The sequence below is a fragment of the Sciurus carolinensis genome, chromosome 12 (genome assembly GCF_902686445.1).
Source record: "Sciurus carolinensis chromosome 12, mSciCar1.2, whole genome shotgun sequence".
NCBI lineage: Eukaryota > Metazoa > Chordata > Mammalia > Rodentia > Sciuridae > Sciurus > Sciurus carolinensis.
Genome location: NC_062224.1, coordinates 63,167,637 through 63,192,135, shown reverse-complemented (window position 1 = coordinate 63,192,135; position 24,499 = coordinate 63,167,637). Strand labels below are relative to the sequence as shown.

Genomic DNA, 24,499 nt, shown 5'->3' with positions numbered 1-24,499 from the left:
GGCTACTTTTAACCAGTTCTGACTGGGGGAAAGGAGAAGACCATTTAGAGGGGCTTTCTTTAGAAGTTGTCACTCGCAGGCCTCCTCCTAATCCCTGGATGAGGCAGGAGAACACAGCATGGTTCTTGGGCAAGGTTGGTGAGGCATGCTAGATTTCCTAATGCCAAACAAATATCCAGGAGATCAAAGGATATGTGTCAGTTTAAGTAACTATTGATTTATTATCTCAGGTTGTAGGCATTAACAAGATAAGATTGGGACATCCAATGGGATAGCAAGCAGGTTGACAGACCAGTGTATGGATAGCCCAGGCGAGGTGGGATATGGTCTACATTAGAAGGCACATTAGTTCATTCAGTTGACAGTGACATTTCCCAGAGAGAGAAAAATCACATGGGCCCTGAGTCAAGCTCTCTCTGCCAGTTGCCACATCTACACAGACCTCTCAGACTTCTAAGGCCCATGGTCAGCAGTGGTTTCCACTTGGCTTGATAGGGTGGTTCTCCTCTCTGGCATCTCCATCAGCTAACTTGACCACAAGGTCAAGGGAGACTTCTGCCTGATGGCCTCTGCTGTGCCGACTGCCTCATCCCACCACTGTGAGTTTGCAGGTTCTTCTTCCTCTTCCCCTGGGAGGCTGGGGACGACACTCTGTTTTTTTTCTTTATACCAGGCCTTCGTGACATCTTCTTGCGGCTTGTGGGAGAAGTGGGCTTTTTGGAGAAGCCTTTCTGAGATGAAGCCTGGTGAGGGTTAGAAGATACTGTTGCATTGGATGATTTTCTAGCAGCTTTCTCTGACTGCTCCTTTAGCAAGTCCAAGACTGTTACTGGGAGATAAGCATTATAAGAATTTATTTAGTGAGAAGTCTAAGTCCTAAAAATAACCATAAAAGAAGCACCACCCACAAAACTTATAACTGCATGAACTTTTTTTTTTTTTTTTTTTTTTTTTGGTACCAGAGGTTGAACCCAGGGGCACTTAACCACTGAGCCTTATTTAAAGACAGGGCCTTGCTGAGTTGCTTAGATCCTCACTAAGTTGCTGAAGCTGGCTTTGAACTTGCTATCCTCCTGCCTTAGCCTCCTGAGCCCCTGGGATTACAGGTGTGGACTACCACACTCAGCACTACATAACTTTTTTAATTAATTTATTTTTAAGAGAAAGGGTATCACTATGTTGCCTAGGCTGGCCTTGAATTCTCAGGCCTAAGCAATCCTCCTGCCACAACCTCCTGAGTAGCTAGGATTATAGGTATGTATCACCATACCTGGCTTGCATAAGGATTCTTTAATCCTAATTCTTTTTATTAATGTTTTTTATGGTATTGGGGATTTAATCCAGGGCTGGTCTACCACTGAAGAGCATCCCCAGCCCTTTTTTATTTTTATTTTGAGATGAAGTCTCACTCAGTTGCTGAGGCTGGCCTCCAACTTATGATCCTCCTTCCTCTGTGATTACAAAAATTCCCTTCGATGGCCTTGATCCACATATCCTCCCCATTGATAGGGTCACTCCAGAGATATATGGCTCTGGAATATTTCCCTCCTCTGTAAGTCCTTCCTGACACCTTTCTTCCTTCTGTCAGGAGGAAGAATTCCTTATGTTAACTAGGGTACCTTCTCAGTGCCCTGGAACCTCAGGGCAATATTTGTTTATTTGCCCTCCCTCCTCCCACTTGACTCTGAAATCCTGTAGGTCAAAGATTTTTTCCGTTACTATGTCCCCAGAGCTTACCACAGTGCCCATCACAAAGCAAGCACTAAATAACTGATGCCAGATAAATGAATATATGACCATATAAACGAATGAAAGAAAAAAAAAGGAATGAATGGCTAGAGGACAATTGGTCACAGTAGAGACAGGTGTCTCTCCCACTCCCTCTGGTATTTCAAGATGTACAGACTGAGCCACAAGTGACAATCCCAGTCCAAAAGATAACCCTTAGGAGAGAAACTAAGTCCGTCCACCCTGTGGTCATAGTGTATTTGCTGAAGGCACTGCCTGCTGCTCAAGGTGAAGGTGATGCCTAAGACTCAAAGAGAAACTCACCGGCCAGTGGCCTGAACTGGATTCGCTTGCTGGTGATCTTTACTGGCACTGGCTTATATCTGCATTTGCCTGGGGGTGCTCGCCTAAAAGCACAAACAGAAAGCATGAGGACACAGAATTGTGAAGATGCAACCAGGAAATCAAGGTCACCAGAAAGCATATGTTGACAAGAATTGGGGTCATCCCTCTCTTAGCCCTGGGAATGGGTAGAAGGAGGAGGAATATGCCACAGGCTCAGAGGGACAGGAGAAAGGCGAGGGCCCTTGGGACCTGGGAGACAGTGCAGTGAAGGGGTTAGGAGCATGGACCTGGCGACAGACAGAATCAGGTTCACATCCTGGTGACCAGCCTTGCTAAGTCTCAATTTCTGCATCTATAAAATGCAAGCTATAATACTACCCATCTCACATGGATATGGCAAAGATTAAATGAGAGCTGTGTGCCTGGCATACTATAAGAGATTAACAAAGAATGAGATTTAAAAAAGAAAGAAAGAAAGAAACACTTGGAACAATGCCCAGATGATGGTGGCAGTAGTGATGGTGGTGATTCCCCTTTAAGGAAAATCCCTCCAAAAAACTCATGGCAGAGTCCTTAAGTAAAGTGAGCCTCTCTGCCCAGCAGCACACTCCTTCTTAAACTACTCATCCTTGGGTGCCTCTTCTAAAATAAAAGGGACTTTGGGCAATGAGAGAACTGCCATTATGCAGAGCAAAGCTGGGACCACCCGCCCCCGCCTGCCAGTCCCAGATGTTTCTCCATCTGACTTCAAATCTCCCTCTCACTGGCACCATCTCTTCTCAAGGTAGAGGGGAAGAAAAGTAATTTGAATTATTTAACGAGTATTTCTGTAGTGCTTAGGCACTGTTCTAAATGTTTAATAAATATTAACTCACTGGATGCTCATAACAACCATGTGAGATAGGTACTATCATTAGCCCTCTTTTATTTTATTTATTTTATTTTAATTTGGGGGGGGGGTCCAAGGATTGAACCCTGGGGTGCTTAACCACTGAATCACATCCCCAGCCTTTCTTTATTTTTTCACTTTGAGACAGGGTCTCGCCAAGTTGCTTAGGGTCTCACCAAGTTGCTGAGACTAGCTTTGAACTTGGAATCCTCTGTCTCAGCCTTCCAAATTCTTGGGATTACAGGCAGGCACCACCGTGCCCAGCTAGCCCCGTTTTAAATAAGGGAAACAAAGGCACATAAAGGCTAAGAATCAGGCTCAAGTTCACAAGATTAGTTAGTGGCAAAGTCAAAATTCAAATCCAGCCTCCAAGGTCCTTGTTCTCAAGCACTGTATTTGGCTGCCTCTAAATGAGGGGCAGGAGGAAAAGTCAGGAAGGGGAAAAGGATTCATAAACCCATCCATGCCGCCCTGAATGCTGAAGCGGGTGCACATAGTGCAAAGACAGGCTGAGTCTGGTCCACTACAGCTTTGAGAGTTTGTATGATTCAATGTAACAATAACTAAACCCAGTAAGCAGAGCTGGAATAACTATCCCAAAGGAGAACTGAGTTCCTGTCTTGAGCCCTGTCTTCCTAGCTGCCTTAAGAGGGTGATTTAACTTGTCTAGGCTTAGGTTTCCTTAAGCCTAGGTAACCTGTTAACCTGCCTCACTGGGATACTGTCCCCATTCCAGGAGAGCATGCATGCACAGAACTTAACACAGTGCCTGCCACACAGTAATAACTCAATAAATGCCAACATAGAAAAAGGCAAATGAGTGAGGAGACATCTTTCGTGGTGGAAAAGGCCTTACAACTACTTTCTGTCCAGCCTCTCATGGCTGCTCTTCTGAAAGAGGGGAGTTGAGTTACCTCCAAACCAAATTAGTAAACTATCAAAGGAAGGAAAAATTGATTCACACAGGAAACCTTTGAGTGGAAAGAGCAGAACTCTCCATCCAGGTGTTATCAACCCACCCAAGCACCTCAAAGACCCAGGGTCTCTCCCTCCCCTGAATGCAGGGGATGCGTGCAAAGAAGCAGACCCAGTTGTAGAGACATCCCAGTACCAAGTGCATCTCAGGACACTTGCTCTCCATTCTCAGCAAGAGCCCCACAGGCACAACCTGGGGGACTGAGCCTCTTCTGGGAACTTCTGAGAACACAGAATCACAGAGCTCAGTTAAATGGAAGCTGAGCTGGGCGGGGCCCCTGAGCCCTGTGCAGTAGGCCTAATGTCAGTTCTGGGAGACTTGAGCCTCAAAAGGATAGTGTTCCTCTGCAGGTTTATCTGTAAGGTAATTTCTGGGGAACCCTCCTGCTTTGAGTGAGTATCCTGAGATAAATGCAGTGCACTGCCTATAACTGCTCACTGTGGAAATACTGCATCTCCCTGTAGTGGCAGAAACACTGGCCAGACTCAACAACCTCACAAATGAGAAGTTGGATTTGCAGCTTTGACCTGCTCTGTGGGAAGATGGTTAACTTGAGAGAGAGGTGGGCAAAGCAGCAGCAATCAACAAAAAAAGAATGCACCAAGGGCTGGGGAGATAGCTCAGTCGGTAGAGTGCTGGGTTCGATCCCTAGCACCGCAAAAAAAAACAAAAAAAAACAAAAAAAAAAGAATGCACCAAGTGATCAGATACTGCCACTGATTCCACAAAAGATCAGCTGGAGATAGGAAGAAACCTGACTGCTGAAGGTGTTGGCCAAAGACTATGAAACCTCAACTAAGCCCAGGAGACTAGGCAGCAATACTTGATCGGGTGGTTGGGGGTGTATTCCTGTTGTCATATTGCCCCCAGAAATTTCCAGAAGACTATCTTTTAAAAAATAGGAGCATTGGAGATAGACTAATCACCACGGAATAGCTCAAGATCTGGTTTCCAACTGCATCCCAAGAAGCCCACAATTCCCAGGAACACATTGTCCTACACATTTTGTTTTGCCCAAACTGCTTTTCTTATAGGGCATAGATGTGCTTCGTGATCATTTTTCGTTATTCTTGGGAAGTAAACACTGTTTTTCAATCACTGCCATGGAGAAAAGGATTAATAAAAATGTACCTGAGAAGAAATAACACCAATGCTTACCTTGAAGGATCAACAAATTTGTAAATAGATCCTTGTGGTGTGTAGGCACTTGGGTAAGAGGTGGCCAGGAAATACAGCTCCCCTGAGTAGACAAGCAATAACAGGACATCAGCAGGGCTGAGACAGAGCTGGATGCACGGAAAACGAAATGAGGTAACGGCCCTCAAATGCAGTGAGCCCCATGAACCATACTCTGTAATTCAGATTCAGCCGGCCTTCACTGGACTGTGAGCTCCTTGAGGAATAAGTCCATCTTTGAACTCCAAGACCAGCTCAGAGTCCAACTCGGCAGCACACACCTGTAATCCCAGTGATTAAGGAAGCTGAGGCAAGAAGATGACAAGTTCAAGGTCAATCTCAGCAACCTAGTATGACCCTGTCTCAAAATAAAAAATAGAAAGAACTGAGGATATAGCTCAGTGAAACTAAGTGATTTAGACCTTGGGTTAAATCTACAAGCACACATGCGTGCAAACACTCCCACACACAAAGACCAGCTCAGAGGGTGGTCCATCAGAACCACCAAACAACCTTCTCCCTTACCGTCTCTTCTCTCTGTAAAACTTCACCGAGTCAATCTCCATCTACCAGCTCTCTCAGATTCTCTGAGACCTTGGAAATCCACAGACTACAGACCGAGGGCCATTATCAGTCACTTGGTTCTTCCTCTTTAGTTCGTTTCCCCTCATCCTCAGTCTCTCATTTCCCCACTTTCTTCGCTCCTTGGGCTGTTTATTTCCTTCCCCCCTCTTCAGCCCCTCCTCTCAGTCTTCTCAATGCCCTCCAAAAATCACCTCTATCCACCCTCTCAGATATCACTTAGAAAGAGCCCGTCTTCTCCCTATTTCTCTCTGTTTGAATTTCAGAAAGCATCACCAATTCCACAGTACCTGACTCATTGCACCTGACTTTGCAGTTATCTGTGAGGGATAGTACAGATGAGCCCCAGAGTTAGAAAGATCTGGGTGTGAACTCTGTGAATTCTCATGACACCAGTTACCCAGCTTGTGACCTCCTAACCTGCATAAACCTCCAGATAGTTATTCATTCAAGAAATGAGGATCACAATTGTTAGACATTCAATTGGAAAGTGTTCAATAATCTGATAATCAGAAGATAGTATTAGTTTCCTACTTCTCTACTCCTTAAGTCCGCTAATACCTGGTTGCTTGCTCTCCAGCAGGAACTCCTCCAAACCATACAAAGGCTTCCTGGTCTCAAAGGAGAATTGAAAACCCTGTCCTGCCACTTTACATAACTACAGTCTTATGTAAATTATACATCTTCAACTTGCCATAGACTTCCCCTGTATAGTTATGGGGAAATACAACTAGAGGAAATTTTCTTCATCTTTTCTTTTTTTCTTCTTTTTCTTTCTTTTGATACTAGGGATCAAACCCAGGGCCTTGCACATGCTAGGCAAGCACTCTAGAGATGAATCCTCAGCCCACTACAGGTGAATTTTAACTGAAGTTTCCAACCGATATTTTTAGAATCTATTTTAAGGAGAAAAAAAAATCTATCATGTGCCATTTGGAACAAAATACCTGCAATATGAATTTACTGCAAGCCTCATTACTTTGGCCAGTCCTCTTGGAAATGGGCTTAGGTGAGTGACATTCAGAAACCCAATCAATCAAAACAGCAATGGGTAGTTCCACAACAGCCATTCACTCAGCAATTCTTTGTTTATACCAACTGTCAACTCTGAGTTCAGTAAGTAAACAGTGGCATTAGCTGAGGGAAAGTTCTGGTTCCACTAAAACGTAATTCACCTAACTGGTGAATTACTAACTGGTGACTGATAACATAAAATAATGAAATAATGCTCAAATCCAAACAATGTCTCTAAGTGAAAAGAGTATGCTAAGAGCAGAAAAATACAAATTCATTTATGTAGCAACAAAAGAAACCACCAACTCTGGGAGAAATTTATTTGCCTAGGGAAAAGTCTCACTGATTTCAGGGCTGCCCTTGGGCAAAGTCTGGTCTGAGAATACCTGGCAAGTCCACTTCCCAGAATTCAGCCAAGGACACTTAGTTTTGTTTGCCAGATGTACTGACTGGTTTTCCAAAACTGCCTGTTTTCTCCTGAGTCGCCTGCAGGCACAACAAACCAAACCACCAAAGCTGAGGGTCCTGTGGCCTCCTGCAGAGGAGACAGCCACAGAAAACGGCTGCCCAGCATCCCTGGGCAGGCCTGCCTCTGGGGGTCCACTCTCCAGGGGGCTCATCTAAACATTGCCCACTCTGCATCGTCCTGCCAGGTTATGGTCCTCTACTTTTTTTATATGTTTGGACTTCCAATTTGGAACTCACACCGATGATTTTCTATTAAAAAGACTTGAGTTTTCCAAAATGCCCTCTACTCCTGTAAAACCTTCATCTCAAACTATCTATTCATAGCTAGCTGAGAGGAAAGGATTCAGGAGCTGACAGATCTCTTTATATCCTACTTAAGTAAAGATCCTGTACAGCCACCCTGTGGCTCAGAGTGGAAAGAAACCAAACACTTAGGAACTCTTCAAGGCTCTGATGTACATCTACAGAGAACCCCAGGTCTGGAAGGGACTTTGAGAGAGAACTTCATTATCTTCTTTGACCCTAAGCATGGCTAGATCCAGTACCAAATAGTAAAAAGATCACTATACACACCTGTACAAAACAAAATAGAGTTTATTTAAAAATTGAAATTGTAACATCTCAAAATGAAACATAACATGTCAAACTGAAATTAAAAATCGTTTCTGATTATAAAAATTTTGGAAATTTTTTAGAGCTGAGTGTCTCTCGCCTCTCAAATATGAGCACATGCCTAGCTTCAGTGATACCATTCACATGTACCTAGCAACCTCCTATCTACCTAGTTGTCTACCCTTTCTTCGGATTTTTCAAGAAATAAATTCTTCCTTACTCATAAACTCTTGGCAGAGTCAGGCCAACTAGTCAGCCGATCATAAGCTTCCTTCCACTAGGCCATCCCAGGATAAGTGTTCACTATCCATTTAGTCTGGCCCACTATTGGCTCTGCACATGGCCATATAACTGTGATTGAGATGGTCCTATAACTGTGATGAAGAATAAGGAGGGAACAGTTTGTGAATCTCTTCGTAGTCAAAGGGTTGAAAAGACCAAAATGCATACTTGATATGCCACTCACAATGAGGCGTGCAGGTCAAACAAGACAAGTAAGCTGGCATAGCAGCCTATTTGTTTGTTTGTTTGCACTATTGGGAATTGAAACCAGGGCCTTGCACATGCTAGGCAAGCACTTTATCACTGAGCGACACCCCCAGCCTGAGCCTGTTTCTTTGTTGGTGAAATGAACCTAATAATTAACATCACAGAGGTGTTGTGGTTACTAGTAAAGGTGGAAAACAAGACGGGCTTTGAAGAGTACCCAGTATGTTATAAGAGATGATTAAATGATAGTGATAATAGTAGAAGTAGTATTTACTATTTAAAAAGTGACAATGATAATAAATGTTCAGTTGAGGCTTGTGGTTATCTAAGTAAAGTAAGCAGACATCAAACAGCTCTGCGCATTGGTTACCTGCTTCATCTTCAGCAAAGGAGATGATGAACTTGCTATAGGTGCTGATCAACCCTGGGAAAGCACAGGATGAGGTGCTGCCCAGGCAAATGTCTCGCTTCTTCCATTTCTTGGTTTTTCTATCTTCCTGCAAAGCCATAAGTCGACTAGATGAAAAATAAAACCTTATGTTTTAGGAATCCATATTTCCATTCTGCAGGATATTTTTCCACCTAGATCCAGGAATCCTTGAGTTCCAGGACTATGTCTCCCACAAAAGAGAGCAATAACCAGCCTCCCCAAAGAACCAAAAAGCTGCTTCAGTGATACTTTAGACCCACTTGTCTTAGATGGGGAAGCATATTTTCTATTATAAGTTTAGGGTCCTGAGAAGACTGCACCACTGCAAAAAGACTCATCATTTTTATTGGTTTATGAACTTTGGCTAGTTGTCCAACATCTCTAAACCTCAGTTTCCTCATCTATAAGATGAGAAAAAAACTGCGTGTGGTGGCTCAAGAAACTGAGGCAGGAGGACCTCCAGTTCAAAGTCAGTCTCAGCAAAAGCAAGGCACTAAGCAAGTCAGTGAGACCCTAAGTAAAATACAAAATGGGGATGGGCATGTGGCTCGGTGGTTGAGTGCACCTGAGTTCAACCCCTGATACCAAAAGAGAGAGAGAGAAAGAGATTTTATAAAATGAACCAGGCATGGTGGTACACATCTGTTATCCCAGTGGATGGGGAGGCTGAGGCAGATGGCTTTCAAGTTTTAGGTCACCTCAGCAACTTAGCAAGACCCTGTGTCTCTAAATAAAATATTTAAAAAGGACTGGGGATGTGTTTCAGTGGTTAAGTCTCCCGGGTTCAATCCTTGGTACCAAAAAAAAAAAAAAATCACTGCATATCAAACAAGTGATATGTGGAGGGGTAATGTGTTTTGTGGGGGGAAAATAAAGTTAAGAAAAATGAAGTCCCAAAATCTAATAGGTAATTGTGAAGGACCTAACCCAGGATTAACAATGCCATCTCTACAACCAAGAATTGAAGCATGAAAATAACTACATTTTTACTAAATAAGATGAAGTAATGAGGACTAGATTTACCATCCCACCTCAATTAGTCAAAACCTGCACAAAATAGAACAAGAGTAATTTAAAAGACATTGACAAGGGCTGGGGCTGTAGCTCAGTAGTAGAGGGCTTGCCTAGCACATGTGAGGTATTGGGTTTGATCCTCAGTACTACATACAAAAAATAAATAAAATAAAGGTACATCTACAACTAAAAAATGTGTTTAAAAAAAAAAGACATTGGCAATCAGGCAGTGTAAGAGTGTATTCCCTGAGAGACAGAAAGCAGATGAGATGAGCCTTGTAATTATTCCAGACTCCTCCTTGAGAGAGTTCCCAGCACAGGGAGAGAATACACAGGCAGAGCCCAGTAGATTGCTTGAGTTGAAAAGATAGAGATAAGAGTTCAGAAGATCAAAGCAGTAAAAGCTTGAAGGACAGAAAATGGAGAGAAGAAAACTACACAGAGAATGGTCTCCAGAGATTTTCAAATTCTCCTCAGTGTGCTCAACAGCAGGCATGCAAGGGGACTACGGAAAGCAAGGAGAGAACTGGAAGGGAAAGTGCCTGGCACTTGCTTGGGGTCAGGAATGGTGCTTACATCATTCATAGGCAGAGTCTCAGGAAGCTTCGCCTTAATAGTAAGGAATTAAGAGCTCTAGAAAAAGCACCACTTTGGTCCTCCTTAACAAATATTAATAGCAAGAAAGGATCAAATTATTGTTGAGGAACTTGACTGTGTCCCAGAACAAAACTCAAAAATATTTATAGGAACACAAAAAGATCCAGTACCTACAAACTTATATTAATACTTTCTGGCATTAAATTGAAAATTACCAGACAAGTAAAGGAGGAAGAAAATATGACCCATAATAAAGAAAGATCAATCAAAATTGACACACAACTGACACAGGTATTAATATTAGCAGACAAAAACATTAAAATATCTGGGTGTGGTACATGTCTATAATCCCAGTAACTCAGCAACTTAGCAAGACCCTGCCTCAAAATAAATAATATCAAGGGCTGGGGATGTAGCTTAGTGGTAAGCATCCCTGGTTCCAACCCCCAGTACAAAAAAAAAATTCATTTGAACATATTCCATAAGTTCAAAAAGTTAAGTAAAGACATGAGAGATATTTAAAAAGATCTAAGTAAAGTTTCTAATGGAGAAAAACACAACACTGAGATAAAAAAGAAAGAAAGGAAGGAAGGAAGACAGACTGGATGGAATAAAAGACTGTTTAGATATTATAAAAGAAGATATTTTAACTGAATGAAAATGCAAACACGATACATCAAAATTCATAGGATGCTGCTAAGCTGGTACTTAGGATGAAATTTATATCACTAAACATATGTCTTATGTAAAAGAGTTCAGGTTAATGAGTTCATCTCTCATCCTAAAAAACTAAAAATAGAAAGGCATATTAAACACAAAGCAGGAAAAAGTATAACTCAGTGAAACAGGAAACAAAAATATCAGTAAACTCAATAGATGTTTCTTAGAAAAAATTTTTAAAAAAATAGTAAACATCGAATCAAATCAAGATAGAAAGAAATCACCAATATGTAACTAAATAACCACACTATAGATATTGAAAGGACAATAAAGTAATATTATAAATAAAGTGATGCCAACAAATTTGGCAAATTGGTAAACTAGACAAATTCCTTGAAAAGCACAGATGACCAAGGCCCATTCAGAAAGAGACAGCTTCTCTCCATTAAAGAAATTGAATTTAGGTTAAAAGTCTTTCCACAAAGAAAATTTCAGGCCGAGATACCTTCACTTGGAAAGAAGAAACATAAGGAATGACTAGGCCCCACAGTGGAAATGCCATTTTGTTAAACTTCAATTTCTGATTGTTGCTAGAGAGTATATGGAGATGCAGAAAACCACAAAACAGTAGAGCAGTTTTATTCCTAATATCCCCAAACAGGAAATGGCCCAATTGTTCATCAGTGGAAGAAGAAGTGAATAAATTGAGGTGTATTTATACAACTGAATATTAGAAAGCAATAAAATACAGAGACACTACTGACGTATGCAACAACATTGATGAATGTCACAGGCATCACTGAATGAAAGAAGAGTGGCCCCCAAAAAGTACATGACATATGATTCCATTCATCTATGAAGTATCGGAAAAAAATCTAATTTGTGGTCAGACTGTTACCTCTGACTAATGTGTGTGTGGGCATGTGGTGTGTGCGTGTGTGTATGTTTACAGGTGACAAGGAAGAAGGAACCTTCTAAGATGATGAAAATGTTCTGCATTTTGACATTGTTGGTGACAATACGAGGGCATACATTTGTAAAACTGTGTTTAACTGTGCTCTTCAGAGATTGTATTTCATCATGTAAGTGATACCCATTAAGAGTGTTTAAATAAAAAAAGCAAAGGTGACATCAACGCTTCTTACCCACTCATGAAGTCCCCAAAGATGTAGAGGCCATTGAGATTTGGGGATTCACATCCACGGTAGACGTAGCCCCCAGTGACTGACTTCCCCACTTTGTGGCCATAAGCATAGATTGGCAGAATGTCATCTATCCAGAAACAAGGAAAGACAGTGAGTTTTGTCTCCAAAAATTGAAAGGAAAAAGGGGGATTCTTGATGCAGTTACCTGATTCCATGCAGAACATTTTAGCTCTTGGTCATCAGTAGGACCAGTAGGCAAGTGCATTGTGCTTATTTTTTTTTTTCAACAGACCAGCCACAGTATTTGTGAGCTTCCCATTTGACTGTTATCTAAGTCCAACTCCCCCCATCTATAAAGCAGTGTCATGAAGATTAAAACACATAGGTTTCTCTCCAAGGTTGACCTAGAACTCAGGTTTAAGGATATGGAAAGTATTGTGAGGGTTTGTAAGACTTAAAGAACAAAAAAGACTAAGTCAGCACACTGGAATTTTGGTCCAGATGCGATTTCTAAAACACTTCTTGATTATTGATGCTCAGGGATTATATTCTCCCTTGAATATAGGTAGAATATCATTTCATTGGGCTGTCACCAAATTGGGAAATAAATAAAAACATGCAGCCACCAATTCTGTTTTGCCAGTAGATCTCAATATAGTTTGCCCAAACATCACATGGGTAACTTATTTAAAATACAGATTCCTAGTCGATCCCACCCCCACATCTACCCAAAATGCAAATTTATCAGGCCTGGCCTAGGGCATAGAAATCTACTTTTCAAAAAAAAAACTTGTAATTTTTTTTTTTTTATCCCAGAATTGGGCAACATTCCATTTCATAATAGAGCAAGTGTCTATGGTCTGAACAAAAGAGCAGAAAGAGAATAGCCTGAAGAAATCAGAAAAACAAAAAGTGGTCATTTCAAAGGTACTTTCTTTCTAAGGCTGGGACAGGGAGACAGAACAATAGGAAAATAACTGTTGAGTTAACCTCAGAATTGCACTTCTTAACAAGCATCATTAAGGTGTCTGGTGCTAGTAACTGGAGGACCACCCAGAGAAGCACCATCCCACAGCACACAAGCAAGGACTATTGAAAGGACCTGCAGGATACTGGGATTTCATCCCTCCACTCCTCCTCCAACCCACTCCACTCATTCAAGAAAGCACCCAGACAGCTTCTTACTTACCCAAAGAGGCATTATGACAAAGATTTTTGTCGTAACACTCAAACCCTTCCTTTGCCCTCCAGCCATAGTTCCCGCCTTTAACAATGAGGTCAACTTCTTCAAACCTGTTCTGGCCCACGTCCCCACAGAACATCCGGCCTCGGCCCTGGCGAGTGATGGGGTCCCCTCGATCCACAGCACAGCGCCACATATTTCGGACCCCATAGGCATAGATGGCAGGGTGGGCCCCTGGCTCAGAAACAAAGGGATTGTCCAAGGGGACTCGGTAGCGCTTGCCATCAGAGCCTGCCCCATTCACATCGATCCTTAACACTTTTCCAAGCAGGGAACTTCTGAAAGACAGAAGGCCAAGAATCAGGCTCAGGTGAGCGTGGACACAGGACCAGAGACCACCCAGGGTACAATGATGACAGGAGATGACTGGGTATCACATGAGGAGAAGTGCCTTTTTTTTTTTTCTTTTAAATATATACAGGAGGGGGCTGGGGAGATAGCTCAGCTGGTAGAGTGCTTGCCTCGCAAGCACCAGGCCCTGAGTTCGATCCCCAGTACCGCAAAAAAAAAAAAAAAAAAAAAAAAAAAAAATTAAATATATACAGGATGTTAAGACTTTCCTGTTTTTGACCGAAGGACAACTACTAAGCAAAAGTTTGATGTGCTTCTGGTCCATGTAACCCTGAAAAAGTTGCAGCTCTAATGTTTGTGTTAATGATGAGAACTGTTTGGTCTAATACCATGAGTTTTTTTTAAATCTGTTTTATTATTTTTCAGATAGCAAAGCTGTCAGTAAATAGAACAGAGACTTTGAAGAGTTTTTGCCAATGACTTTGATTTCTGGGCTTTGGTGTCCTCAACTATAAAACTGAGGAGAGTAACATTACATTACAGTGTGATTGGGTTAAATGAGTTATAATGCAATTCCTGAATCATAGCATTCAATGTTAGCTTTGTATTATAATTAATTTTAATATTTATATTACTAGGAATAATGGGAGCCAAGTGCTTACTGGGTGTAAAGAGAGAAGAACCACATGACCTTTACAGGCAGCAGAGCATCAGCGAACTCTGGCACTAGATCATTCAAGCTGTAATTCTGGTTCTGCCACTTACTTACTGTGTGACTTCTGTGCCTCCATTTTCTTGTCTGTAAAATGGATATCATAATACCTACACATCATAGGATTCACTCACTCCACACGTATTTACAGTGTGACCAGCATGCTGAAGATAGACCAATTAACAAAATAGATAAAATTTTTTAAACTTGAAGGTTATTAGAATTACAATTCTCAAATACGTGTAAGGTATTTAGGACTGTCTCTGACACACAAGTAAACACCCTATATGCACTAGCTCTCATTAACTGACCTTTTTTTTGGTACTAGGAATTGAACCCAGGGGTGCTTAACCTCTGAGATCCACATCCCCAGGCCTTTTTTATATTTTATTTAGAGACGGGGTCTCTCTAAGTTGCTGAGGCTAACTTCTGAACCTGTGATCCTCCTGCCTCAGCCTCCCAAGCTGCTGGGATTCCAGGTGTGAGCCACTATGCCCGGCCCTTCATTTAACTTTTTACGTGTCCCCAGGGCCTACCACTCCTGAAACACTGAGCTTGGTTACATAGTTGGACTAAATTTAATTGAATGATTGACGTCATGGATAGTGTCCTATTAACATATATTTTAAAAACTGAATTCTTCTTTACGTAGTATCTGAAAGTTACATTAGGCATCTTCAATATTAATTACCAAAGTATACGATGTACATTATTTATAGGACAGGAAACTAAATGTTCCTCTTATTTGCCTAAATGGGACTATATATTGCAGAAAGCATTCTGGGTTTGACTCTATTTTGGCAAAAATGCTAGACCAGGGGTTCACTCTAAAGGGGCAGGGACCCAGCCTCCATTCAGCTTACTTGTTCTGGGCATTTCCAAATTTGCCAAAGGGATCCCCAGCCTGGCCTCCATCCCCAGTGAATATATACATGTAGCCATCCAGACCAAAAAGAAGTTGTCCACCATTATGATTTGAGGCTGGTTCTTCTATCTCCAAGATGACCCTGGAAAAGAAAAGAAACTGCACTAGGCTTTGACACAGCTAAAGCTGCATCCTCTAGAGATACCCAAAATAGACTGGTCCAAACCACCAAGATCTGCAAAGTCAACCAAGATCTGCTTCAGAGTTTCCAGATATCACAAAGCAGGTAACTTGGATTCTGGGAAAATCCTTGTTTTCTGATGTAACTCCTCTGTGGGTCATTTTTATTTCAGACCATGACTTCACAAGTGAGGCACAGCCAAGGGAACAACCATCCCTTTCTTTCACTGTTAGTGCTCTATGCGAACTTTCAATTCCTTTCTTTGAGCAAGTTAGTAGGGATCAATGTATCAATTCCTCATGCTTTCTCCAATCTTTCCACGTGTCTATGATGGAAAAGGAAGCAAGGTAAAGGAGAAGAGAAGGAATGCGCAGGGTGATAAGAGTGAAAAGAACATGAACTTGGGGTCAGCTAGAACTGTCATCATCTGAAAGTGCACAGACAAGGTAAAGGGTCTGGAATCTAAGGGTCACACAACAATTAGAGGTTGTAATTATATTTAATGTATTGATTTTTTTGTGTGTGTGCCAAGAATTGAGCACAGGAGTGCTCAACCACTGAACCACATTCCCAGCCCTTTTCATTTTTCATTTAGAGACAGGGTTTCACTAAATTGCTGAGGCTGGTTTTGAACTCATGATCCTTGGGCCTCAGCCTCCTGAGACGCTGGAATTACAGGCATACAACACACCTTGCCAGCTGTATTGATATTATTTATAATCACTTCTCAATCCCTCTAGCTGCTAGTCCTTGCTTATCCTCTGTAAAGACAAGCAAGTCTGGCTTTAATTAGGGTGGTCACATCCCATGAAGACCCTTGACTAAAGAGTCTAACTTGAATTGTCCTCCCTAATCAAGGATTCCTTTGGCAACATTTTAAGCTAGTGCTGTAAAACCAGCTATCATCTCAAACGACTGATCCGCGTTATTTCAGAAAACAATAGAGGTGCATTTGCGTGAGTTCATCTCACCTCTCTGATTTGGGGTCAGCTTTATTGGGATCCGCCTGAGAAACCTTCATCTCACTAATTCGGATCTTTTCTACCTTCTTTTTGCCCAGGCATGAATAATAAATATAGAACTTGCGATTGCGACGGAATTTGGGGTGGAAAGCCAACCCCAAGAAGCCCCTCTCATCCCCAATCCATGGAGTGGTCAACACGATGCTCTTGAGGTCCAGGAAAGGTTGCTCCAGGCGACTCCCGTCAGGCAGGTACACCCATACCACTCCCACCTGCTCAGCTACAAAGAAGCGATGGGTGCCATCCCCAGCATGCACCATGGAGACTGGGTTCCTGAGTCCATTGGCCACCTCAGCCAGGCAGAGCTGCAAGCAGCCCTGATGATCCTCGGCCACCACACCCAGGTTGCGGTTGAGGTGGTCATTCCTCAGGACGTTGGGGAAGCAGTAGTCCTTGTCCGGAAGATTGAGGAGGTGGCAGAAGTGGGCACTGTCCTTTTCGTGGGACTCTCGGAGACCGCGGTCATTGGTTAGCAGGGAGATGGCAGAGTGACAATTAGAATGGAATGCGGAGCAGTAATCAGAGCAGAGCCCAGGAAGGTTCCTGAGGGGCGTGTGAGGGTTCTCGGCATCGTAGAGGTGGGCTGCATAGGGCGAGCACTCCTGGAAGATAGCCACAGTTTGAGTGAGTCACAGTTTGAGCAAGAAGAAAGGAGAAATGGCCAGGGAAAAAAATAGAATTCTGGTCGGGCACAGTGGTGCATGCCTGTAATCCCAGCGACTAAGGAGACTGAGGCAGGGTGATTGCAAGTTCAAAGCCAGCCTCAGCATTTTAGTGAAGCCCTAACCAATTTAAAGAGACCCTGTTTCAAAATAAAAAATAAAAGGCCTGGTAATGTGGCTCAGTGGTTACGTGCCCCTGGGTTTAAAATTTTTTAAAAAAATATTCTGGAGGGGATTTATTTATTTTGTTTTGTTTTGTGGTACTGGGGATTTAATCCAGGGGTGGACTACCACTGAGCTACATCCCAAGCCATTTTGTTGTTGTTGTTGTTGTTGTTTGTTTTTTGTTTTTGAGACAAGCTTTCACTAAACTGCCCAGGCTGGCTTCAAACTTCCCACTAGAATTATAGATGTGCACCACCCTGGCTGGATTCTAGAGTTTTTATTGCCAACAACTAGTAAATCACCTCTTGGACCTATATTTTCTATCTGTTAATGATCCTGGAAGGCAGAAAGGAAAGGGAAGCCTGATGTGGTGGTGAACGTCAGTAATCCCAGTGGTTCGGGAAGCTGAGGTAGGAGGACCTCCACTTCAAAGCCAGCCTCAGCAACTCACTGAGACCCTGTCTGTAAATAAAATATAAAAAAGGGCTGGGGATGTGGCCCAATGGTTAAGTGCCCCTGGGTTTAAACCCTGGTGAAAGAAAAAAAAGAAAAGGAGAGGAGAGGAGAGGAGGAAAAAAGACTGAAAAGAAAAAGAAAGAAAGAAAGAAAGAAAGAAAGAAAGAAAGAAAGAAAGAAAGAAAGAAAGAAAGAAAGAAAGAAAAAGGAGGAAGGGAGGGAGGGAGGGAGGGAGGGAGGGAGGGAGGAAGGAAGGAAGGAGAGAGAGAAAGAGAGGGGGGAGGAAGGGAGGGAGGGAGGGACTCTGTACTCACTATCTTTAGCACTTCAGTTTAGTTCTTAACACTTGAGATTATTAGATGATGAATATTTAAAACAGAAGATGGTATCAAATTTTTCAGTTTTTCCCTTTCTTATAAGTGTTATATCTGCAAGATCTTATTTATCAATTCTTAAGCAATTTGGCAAAAGTTTCACATTTATTAAATCTGGATGTTGGATGTTGGTTGTTATTTCATTTTCTGGTTCTCCATGTTTGAAATATTTTATAATTAAAAGGTAAATGATCAAAATGGACTTGCTATATCATTCCCAGAGATCAGGTGTCTAGTAATTTCTTCATGTATTTGTTAAAAATATTTGCATCTGATGTGTGCAAAGCCCTGAGCTGGGAGCTATACATAATTGAACTTTGATGTTTGGGCAATATGACTATTCTTTACAAAACTACATTTGGACAGTGTGTCTACAAAAGTATCTGCTACTTGTACCTCCCTAGACTTACAGAAATTTTTGGGTGAAAACACAATTTTGTGGACAATCAGCTCCCAATGGTGATGAAAAACAGAGAAGCAACTGAAATTTGGAATGTAAGAAAAGCAGATTAACCACACAGTTTAGAGTGGCAGAGCAGAGGACAATCCATCAGCCAAACCCCACTAACCTCTCTCCCAAGCCCACCTATACAGCCCTGACTCAGTTGCCTACACTATGTCGTTACTTCACAAAAGAAGCAGCAACATTTTTCATGCATGTTTGATTCCCCATCTTCTTTTTTTCCCCTTGACTATAGATCACAGAACAAGTTCTTACTTATTGGGCAAAGGGAAAGAGACCAGAGACTCACAGTGTCTCTCCTTGGGCTGTCTGGGTCAGCTAAGAATAATTGTCAGAGTCACAAAAAGCAAAATGACCTGCTCCTGAATGTCATCTCCCTGACTTCTTCCAACTCTGGGAGGTGGGAAAAAGGAACAAGGGACACAAAAATAAGAACAAAATACAAAGGAACAGAAGGGATGATAGAAATATAACCACCCACATGGCACACTCTTATGCAGCTGTTTAATAACTAAACAAACATTTCTCTCATTTATGGGTAAGAAAACTCAGGCCCAGCGTCTCTACTACATGCCTTAACTGAGTCTCCTCTGCATGCCAGGCCCTGCTTTCTGCACTAGGCAGCAGCAGTAAGTGAAGTGCACAAATTCTCTGTTCTAAGGAAGCTCACGCTTCCTGGAGCTCAGAAAAGCAATTAAGTTGGCCAGTGCTGTACTTTGGTGTGATGTGATCAAAAGGTCACAAGATCTGCAGTCTGAACATCTAGATTTGTGCCTCAGGACTGTTTGACCTTAGACAAATGATTCTGGTAAAATGGAGCTCATAATAACTACAGAATCATTGCTGAGAACACACTACATGTGCGGGAGAAGAAAGAGTGCCTTGTAAATTTTAATAGACACAAGTAGGGTTGTTTGGCTAAAATTACTCTTATTCCTCAAATCTCTAAAACAAAAGAGATGTTACATATGACTTTCTAAAACCTCACCAAAGAAGGAAGTTGGAAGGAAGAGACATTTCCACCAGGGGAGAACTCAGAAACAGCCTGAGTACTGCTCATAAAAGCCCAACTTCTGTAGGGTACCACGGCACACACCTATAATCCCAGCAGCTGGGAGGCTGAGGCAAGAGGATTGCAAGTTCAAAGCCAGCCTTAGCAATTTGGCAAGGCTCTAAGAACTAGGTGAGACCCTGTCTCAAAATAAAAAATAAAAAGGGCTGGGGACGTGGCTCAGGGGTTAAGAACCTCTGGGTTCAATCCCTGGTACAAACATTTAAAAAGCCCAGCTTCTGACTACATGGCTATCCCAGAGTTAATTCAAGTTAATTCTCCAGGAAACAATGACAGATGGTGCTCTAGGTGAAAGAGTACAGCCCTGGGGCAGTGCCACCCAAGTGGCTGAGTTCTGTGCCAGGCTCCATGGTAATTCCTGCCTGGACTCTGAGGGGCTCAGATAATCTCTCTTTGCAGCATGCAAGGAGTTGGGGTGGCCAGTGCACTTCTGAATAGTGGTAGCAGAGTGGCATCAGCAGGGGTCATGAATGCCCAGCAGCATTTCAGATCAAAGGCCTGCCTGGACTTCTGTCACATTGTTATCTTCCATCGACTCTGTTCCTGCACCCCTAAACACCCTCTTCCCATAAAGTCTGTGTGCAGCCTGTGCACATCAGGTTTCCAGGCTCAGGCTCAACTAAGGCAATGCCTCCCAGAAATGTGGATTTTGGCCATTGCTGAGTCTGGAGAAGCAGAAACTCTGAGTCATCGCTTCTCAGCCACTTGAAGCTCTGTCAGACCAGCTCTGGAGTGTTAGGCAGACAGTACCCCAGGGAGAGCCCCACAGTCCCTGCCACCATCACCATCACACCAGAGACCCCCTGGCACAAAGTACTCAACTGATCAATGACTGGACCCCAGCAGATATCATTGCTTCCCTCCCTCACACACTCCCGGAGTACCACAGGTGTGCTGTGCCCAGCTCTCTGATCCCTGCAGAGGACATGGACAGAACCTGCTCTGAGAGCTCCATGAAAAATACCTCTTATTCTTCTGGCTCCTGGGGAAGAGCCCCAGAGGGAGAGCTCTGGGGAACCTGTGCAAACCAAACTCAGCCCACCCTTGCTTCAGTGTGCAGAGCGTATAGCTCTCGGGTGAGGCACCTGGCAGGCAAGTTCTAAAAGGCTGAGTGTCCAAAGCACCCTCCCCGCAGGACTCACCAGCAGTTCAGCACCCTCTACCACTGGGGATGGAAGACACTTTGCCATGCTGGCTCCATCTCTTCCCCTCGGGGTTACACTCAAGCCTACCTGGCAAAGGATGTCCTTAATGTAACCTCCACACAGCTCGTGGCCCCTCAGATCGAAATAGTTCATGATGTCCCAGTACCGAGCGGCAATGCGGTTGTCCTTGCCCTGGTCACAACAGCCAAAGGACTCATAGTCAGAGCAGAACTCAAGGTGCAAGGGAGGTCGAAAGGGAGGCCCATAATCCAGGCACTGGGGGTGTCCCTGCAGCAAGCCCATCTGGTCCAAGAATGTGAGACAGAGGCAGACAGCGCTGGGAGAGAGCCTGGGAACCCAGTAACGCCGACCACCACACAGACCAGGCGTGGATTTTCTCCGCATTTTGGCCTTGGGAACACTCAGGCTGCTGTTTGCTCAGGTTGGCTTCCCTGCTCTGCCCACGTTCCCTCCCTCTCCTCTCCCCGCTCCTCAACCCTCTTTCTCTTCTTGCTTCTTCCCCCATCCCCGCCCCTAATTCACAGAAGTGGTTTCTGAGCAGTGTCCCTCCTGTAGGCTGGTGGCCAAGTGTCCCTTGTGGAAGGAAAAGAAAGTGTCCCTACCTCCTCGGTCTCATCTAAATGTGAAACTGGTGCTACTCTCAATGCCAGTGCTGAATTGTTGGAGCACATGATTTCTTAGCCAAAAGGTGCAACAGTGTCAACAGCAGAGGTGCCTGATTCCTGAAAACTGCACAGAATTCTGCGGAGCAGGCCAGGAAATTCACACTTGTTTACTGTTTCTTCACAGGCCGAGTGGCCCAGAGTCGCTGTGAGAACACCACATTACTGAGTCCCAGACAGCAGATTCTGGAGGGCAAGCTTCCAGGGCTCCTGCAGTGCTGAAGGGCACTGTGGAGACTCAGTGTGGGTCTGGGAAGATGGAGGGGAGCTTGGTGGAAGCCAGGGTGCCTTAGGGTCCCTGTGATATGACAAGGTGTGTATGTGGATGGGAAGAAGGAAGGACATGTCATCAGTCTTACATCCATAGCAAGGAGCGAGGAAAGAGGAGACAGTAAAGAAAGAGGAAGGTGTCTTAGTCAATCAAGCTGCTGTAATAAATATCACAGATGGGATAATTTATAAATAATTGAAATTTTTATTTCATGGTTCAAGAGACTAGGAAGTTCAAGATGGAGTACAGGTTTAGTGTTTGGTGAGGGGCCTGTTCCTCATTGATGGCGCCTCGTTGCTGCATCCTCACATGACATGAAGGGTCAGGGTGAAACAAACCCACTCTTTCAAGTCCCTTTACAAAAGCCCTAATTGAATCCTAACAGATCACCCTTTTTTTTGGGGGGGGGGGGTTGGAGATTGAGTCCAAGGCCTCATGCATGCTAAGCACTCACTCTAACACTGAGTTACACCCTCGGCAGCTGTAGTTTGTTATTTTTCCTCCCAGGTACCAGAGATAAAACCCAGGGGTGCTCTATCAGAGCTACATCCCCAATACCTCTGCCCTCCCCATCTTTTGAGACGGTCAACCTTTGTTGCCAAGGCTGACCTCAAAATTTCCATTCTCCTGCTTCAGCCTCCCAAATACTGCTGGGATTATAGGTGTGGATTACCAAGTCCACCTTAGTTTAGACCCTGAATGTCCCCATAAGGCCCATTGTTAAAGTCTTGGTCCTTAGCTCATGGTTCTACTAGGTTCTACCTCCAAAAGTTGGTGGAAACGAGGAAGTTAGGACACTAAGAATGTGCTCGTGAAAGGGATAGTGGGACCCAGGCTCTCCAACCAACCATGGATTGAAACTTCTGTATCTATGAACCAAAATAAACCTTTCCTCTTATTCAACTGATTACCTCAAGTGTTTGTTACAGTAACAGCTGAATAACAAACCAGCCCAAGGCCCCACCTCTGAATACCAATATATTGGTAAATTAGTTTCAGTATATTAATTTTGAGAGACACATTAAGACATAATGAGTGTGACCCACGGAAAACAAGAAGTCAACAAGAACTGTTTGGGGGGCTGGGGAGATAGCTCAGTCGGTAGAGTGCTTGCAAGCACAAGGCCCTGGGTTCGATCCCCAGCACCCAAAAAAAAAAAAAAAAAAAAAAAAACTGTTTGGGATAACTTTACCAGGAAGCATAGGATGTTTGGGTTACTTTTACCAAGTCTATACCTGCTTTAGTGGCACTCCCACTCATTTAGTGGAAGTTCCAACGCTAGTTAAGAATGTGTTTTGCTCTATACATGTCCCTTACACGTAACAGGCCTTTGATAAATACATCTTGAATGAGTAGATGAAGAACAGCCACAAAACCAAACAGGCACAAACAGGACACAGGTCCATGGGGACATCTGGTCCCTGAGCTTACTCTTATTTTCCATGGTTTCTGTTCACCCTGCAATTTCCTTACTGGCAAAAGTTTCCCTTTGAAATCCAAGTGAAAGGCAAGTGTTTTCTTGGTTCCAATGTTTCGCTCCCATTCACAAGGATGTCAAGAGGAAAGCATGAGCCTCAAACTATCCAAGTCTGTACTAACAATGCTCTCAATTAGGAAGGCCTAAACAGCATTCAAAATCCAAATCTTTATAACCAAGGAAAAAGTCAGAAGGGCGTGGTCAGAATGATTGTCAATACAACTCTGTTCTCCTATTTGTAATGTTCAGGGGCTGGGTATATAGCTCAGTTGGTAGAGTGCCTGCCTTGCAAGTACAAGGCCCTGGGTTCAATCCCCAGCACTGTCAAAAAAAAAAAAAAAAGTAATGTAATGTTCAGTATACCTTATTGAGCATTCCTTTTTATTTAATTTGTGGTGCTAAGGACAAAACTCAGGGTCTCACACATGCTAGGCAAGTGTTTTAACTCTAAGCACTCCCAAGTCCCCACTTTTTAAAATATAATAAGGTATCCATGATTCACTGTGTGACTGTGCAGTTCCCATTGGGTTGTTTGCCCAAAGGTCAGATAATTCATTGCTCTGTAAACCTTGGGCATGAAGAGTAACTTGGACTAAGACAAGTGAGTTCACAGCCACCATGGCCTTCTAAGAAGGCAACCACCTGACCCTGAATAAAGTAAGAATGAATGCATTCTCTTGTTCCATGTATGACCTGAGATTGTTGATCTTTTATTGACATTTATGTCAGTTTTCTTCTAACATGAAAATATGGATATCACATTGGGGCAAAAAGTCCTTGCAAGATAGTAGGGGAAGATCAGCTGGCAGGAGCTCATGAGACGTAGTGATGGCATGAGCTTCTGACTAAAACGTCATGTTTCAGATGGAGCTACATTTCAGAATTACATAATGCATATATGAGTGTATCATAATTATACAATAATTTTGCAGTAGATGCTGTCAACTTAATAAATATATTATTGTGTGCAAAGTATTATACTAGAAGAGGAATGTTTAATGGAAAACTGATAACTTTCTCAAGGAGTTTATGCTAAGAAAGGATAAAAGTGGCCCCAAAATAAAAGCATACTATATTAAGGTAACAGTAAGGAACAACTGATCAAGAAAAGAGAGATGGCATCAGGCTGGAAGGGACCAAGAAATCTTAATGAAGATTGAAGAGTTTTTAGATGGAGACAGGTAGAACAGAAAACACGTTTTTAACTTGAGAGTTAGGTGACCTTAGTCAGTCAGTCTAGAACTAAAAACTAGAACCAAACTGAAATCACCTTAGATCTCACTTTGAAACCA

General features: G+C 43.0%; 1 protein-coding gene across 1 annotated transcript; it reads right to left on the bottom strand.

Moving 5' to 3' along the window:
• Positions 1-203: 203 nt before the first annotated feature.
• Positions 204-21,181, bottom strand: Hhipl2 (HHIP like 2). The gene is made up of 9 exons (XM_047521541.1): positions 20,864-21,181; positions 16,389-17,041; positions 15,235-15,378; positions 13,315-13,646; positions 12,126-12,252; positions 8,650-8,795; positions 5,097-5,178; positions 2,053-2,135; positions 204-829 (listed from the first exon to the last, which is right to left on the bottom strand). The coding sequence occupies exons 1-9, from the start codon at positions 21,179-21,181 to the stop codon at positions 543-545; spliced, it is 2,172 nt and encodes a 723-aa protein (XP_047377497.1). The 3' UTR covers positions 204-542.
• Positions 21,182-24,499: the final 3,318 nt, after the last annotated feature.